This window comes from Aplysia californica, unplaced genomic scaffold (genome assembly GCF_000002075.1).
Source record: "Aplysia californica isolate F4 #8 unplaced genomic scaffold, AplCal3.0 scaffold00002, whole genome shotgun sequence".
In the NCBI taxonomy this organism is placed as follows: domain Eukaryota; kingdom Metazoa; phylum Mollusca; class Gastropoda; order Aplysiida; family Aplysiidae; genus Aplysia; species Aplysia californica.
In genome coordinates, this window is record NW_004797272.1 from 2,812,689 (window position 1) to 2,815,306 (window position 2,618).

Genomic DNA, 2,618 nt, shown 5'->3' on the forward strand with positions numbered 1-2,618 from the left:
AGAGAGAGAGAGAGAGAGAGAGAGAGAGAGAGAGAGAGAGAGAGAGAGAGATGTTAACTAGAAAAAGAATACGAATATAAATAGACATGCATGGACATTTACCTGGGGTGTCTTGTACAGTTTCGTCCATCTTAAAAGGAAAGACAATCTCCTCAGTACGACATACTACACACTCTGAGCACAGAATCCTCACGCAGACACACCAGCACACATAATATCTACATGTGTTGTTACCGTGGCGACTCACCAACGCTTTCTTACCTCCATTGCCGGCAACGCGAGACGAGGATGACGTCACTACAAAGCCTTCTCGTCTGCCCAGGTCACGTGATCTTGTTTCGTTTACCAACGGGACCCGCCCACCACCTGGAGAAAAATAATTAGAGAGGTCAGTGTCCAGTTCAGATGTATAGGCTATTTATAGTTTACGTCTAAGGTTTCCGCTCCACGCACTTGGAGCTAACGAGGCAAGCTTGATAATTAGAGGTTAGGGGCAGGGAAAGAGCAGCGGGGCTGGGATCGCCAAGGATCAAGCGCGACAACAGGCATAATTATGATAAGGAATGTGTAACCTCTAACTGGCTTGGCAGACAGGCAGGACAAGACAGACAACACAGTGTAAACTGAGACGAAGCGAGAGACACAAACGTGTGTCATCGTGGGGAAATCAGGCGGTCGTCAAAATACTGAAATTGAAGGAACCAATATTTTCCCGCTCGCTGGGCAGTTCATATCGAAATAATTTTTGTAAGGGGTGGGGGAGGCTCAACACCTGCTCTGTCCATTTAAAAACACATTTCTATTTAGGTTTTATTAAAAAACATAGATCAAAGGGACAGAAATACAAATTTGCAGTTTCTAAGGACACTGCAGCTTTGGAAGGCATAAAACTTTGGATTCCATTTTCTTGCAAATTTACACCAGACACCAAGCGACCCCACCTCCTACAAAAGCAAATATCTCGACTTCTTTTCAAGATTGATGTTGTTGTTTTTTTCCAACAAAAGTGAGGTAAATGAACAAGCTTTCTGTTAATACCAATAACTCAGAATGCTCCAAAACTGACGAGGGCGTGATTCCACAGTGTCGTAATACAAGTACATGACATAGACACAAAGACGTGCGCTGTACACAGGGTCGGTTCAGATAGTCTGGCATTGTGTTCTTTCATTGTGAAGCCAAACAGCAAAAATTCCAATTCAATGTCTTCTAGTTGGGGTTTGTTTCAAATGTCTCACGCTGATAATCATAATATACACAACCCTACACTTCTGTTTGCTCATGTAACAGGACTACTGGAACCCGCTAAACCTTGAAGGTAATGGCATAGGAATTTTGATCAGTGTTCGATTTTTTTTCTTGGTTCCTTTCCAGCCGAACCCGTTTTGGTCGAAAGAGTTTTGCGGCTGTATACAACCCCCTTTAGTAGATACAGTCCATTGACTTCCCCCGAGCTCAAAGCATGAAAAAACAAGGTGTCACTTGACAGTTCGTATCAGGTTTCCCTGTAGGATACAATCAGCCGTTAATGGGTAATTCCAAAGGAATGGAGAAAAATATGGCTTTCAGAGGTATGATAGGTAGTGTGTGAAGATATTTTCATGATTAAAAGAAAACAAAGACAGTTATGCATGCAACTGAGCACAACAGTTTTTGCGGAGCTATTTTCTGGATTAATCTTCGCCGCACCAACTGTCTAAGTGAATATAACGAGCTGAGTTGGGAGGTAAACGTACCTTGAAAGATACACTGATCTATTTTCTTTTTATTTAGATTTCAGTTAAAGTTTTACCTCACTTACAACTCAAATAGGTCATACAAGCGTCCCCGATTAGAATTACTACTAGAGAGTAACGTACAGAGTAAAGAAAGAGAGATAAAAACGATAGAAGTTAGATAAGAAAGAAAGAGTAAACCACAACAGAGCATCCGCCAACCACTCACAAACTATATATGGTACAAGTGCTTTGCCTTTAAAAAGTAAAAGGAGAGACCATTTTAATTGTTTCTCTGTACTGAACAAACGTTTTCTTGCAATGTGGGGTCTTTCAGATCTACAGTCTACAGACTTTAGGGAGTGCAAATTCGGTCTTCCTGGTGAAAGATGAACTCAACAAAATTACATTATCCATAATACGTAGGTTCTTCCATATCCGTTACTATTCTTAGCAACAGTCTCACTTTCTTTCCCCAAACCAGAGCCTCATTGACACCACCTGCAAATTACATTTAAATTAAGAATCAAATTAAGAATCATTCACCAGAGATCGACAATTTGACCGGATTTTCGTGCCAGCGTAGATCGACACAGCTGGTTGCTATTGGGATTGTTCTATTGGCTAACACGACAGTCACAGAACGGACTAATAAAAAGGTTAAACTATTTTTTCAAAGGCCACTCTCAGAGATAATTGAAAGTGGGTAAGAAAAATGTGTTCTTCTTTAGACAAGGCAAACGGACATAACAAATAATACACCCTGACCCAACGATACACAACTCTTCCCCCGTCAACATACACACACACAAAAACACACACGCACACACACACATACACACATATGCACACACACACACACACACACACACACATACATACATAGATCTACATCCACACCCG

General features: G+C 41.3%; 1 protein-coding gene across 1 annotated transcript in view; it reads right to left on the minus strand.

Annotated features, from left to right (window-relative positions):
- The window catches only part of LOC101853203, a gene marked incomplete at its 5' end in the record, with an annotated part of 23,166 nt that overhangs the window by 8,988 nt on the left and 11,560 nt on the right, over positions 1-2,618 (minus strand). Inside the window, 1 exon segment of the mRNA XM_013090204.2 lies at positions 262-366. Within this exon segment, the coding sequence (XP_012945658.2) occupies positions 262-366 (105 nt within the window).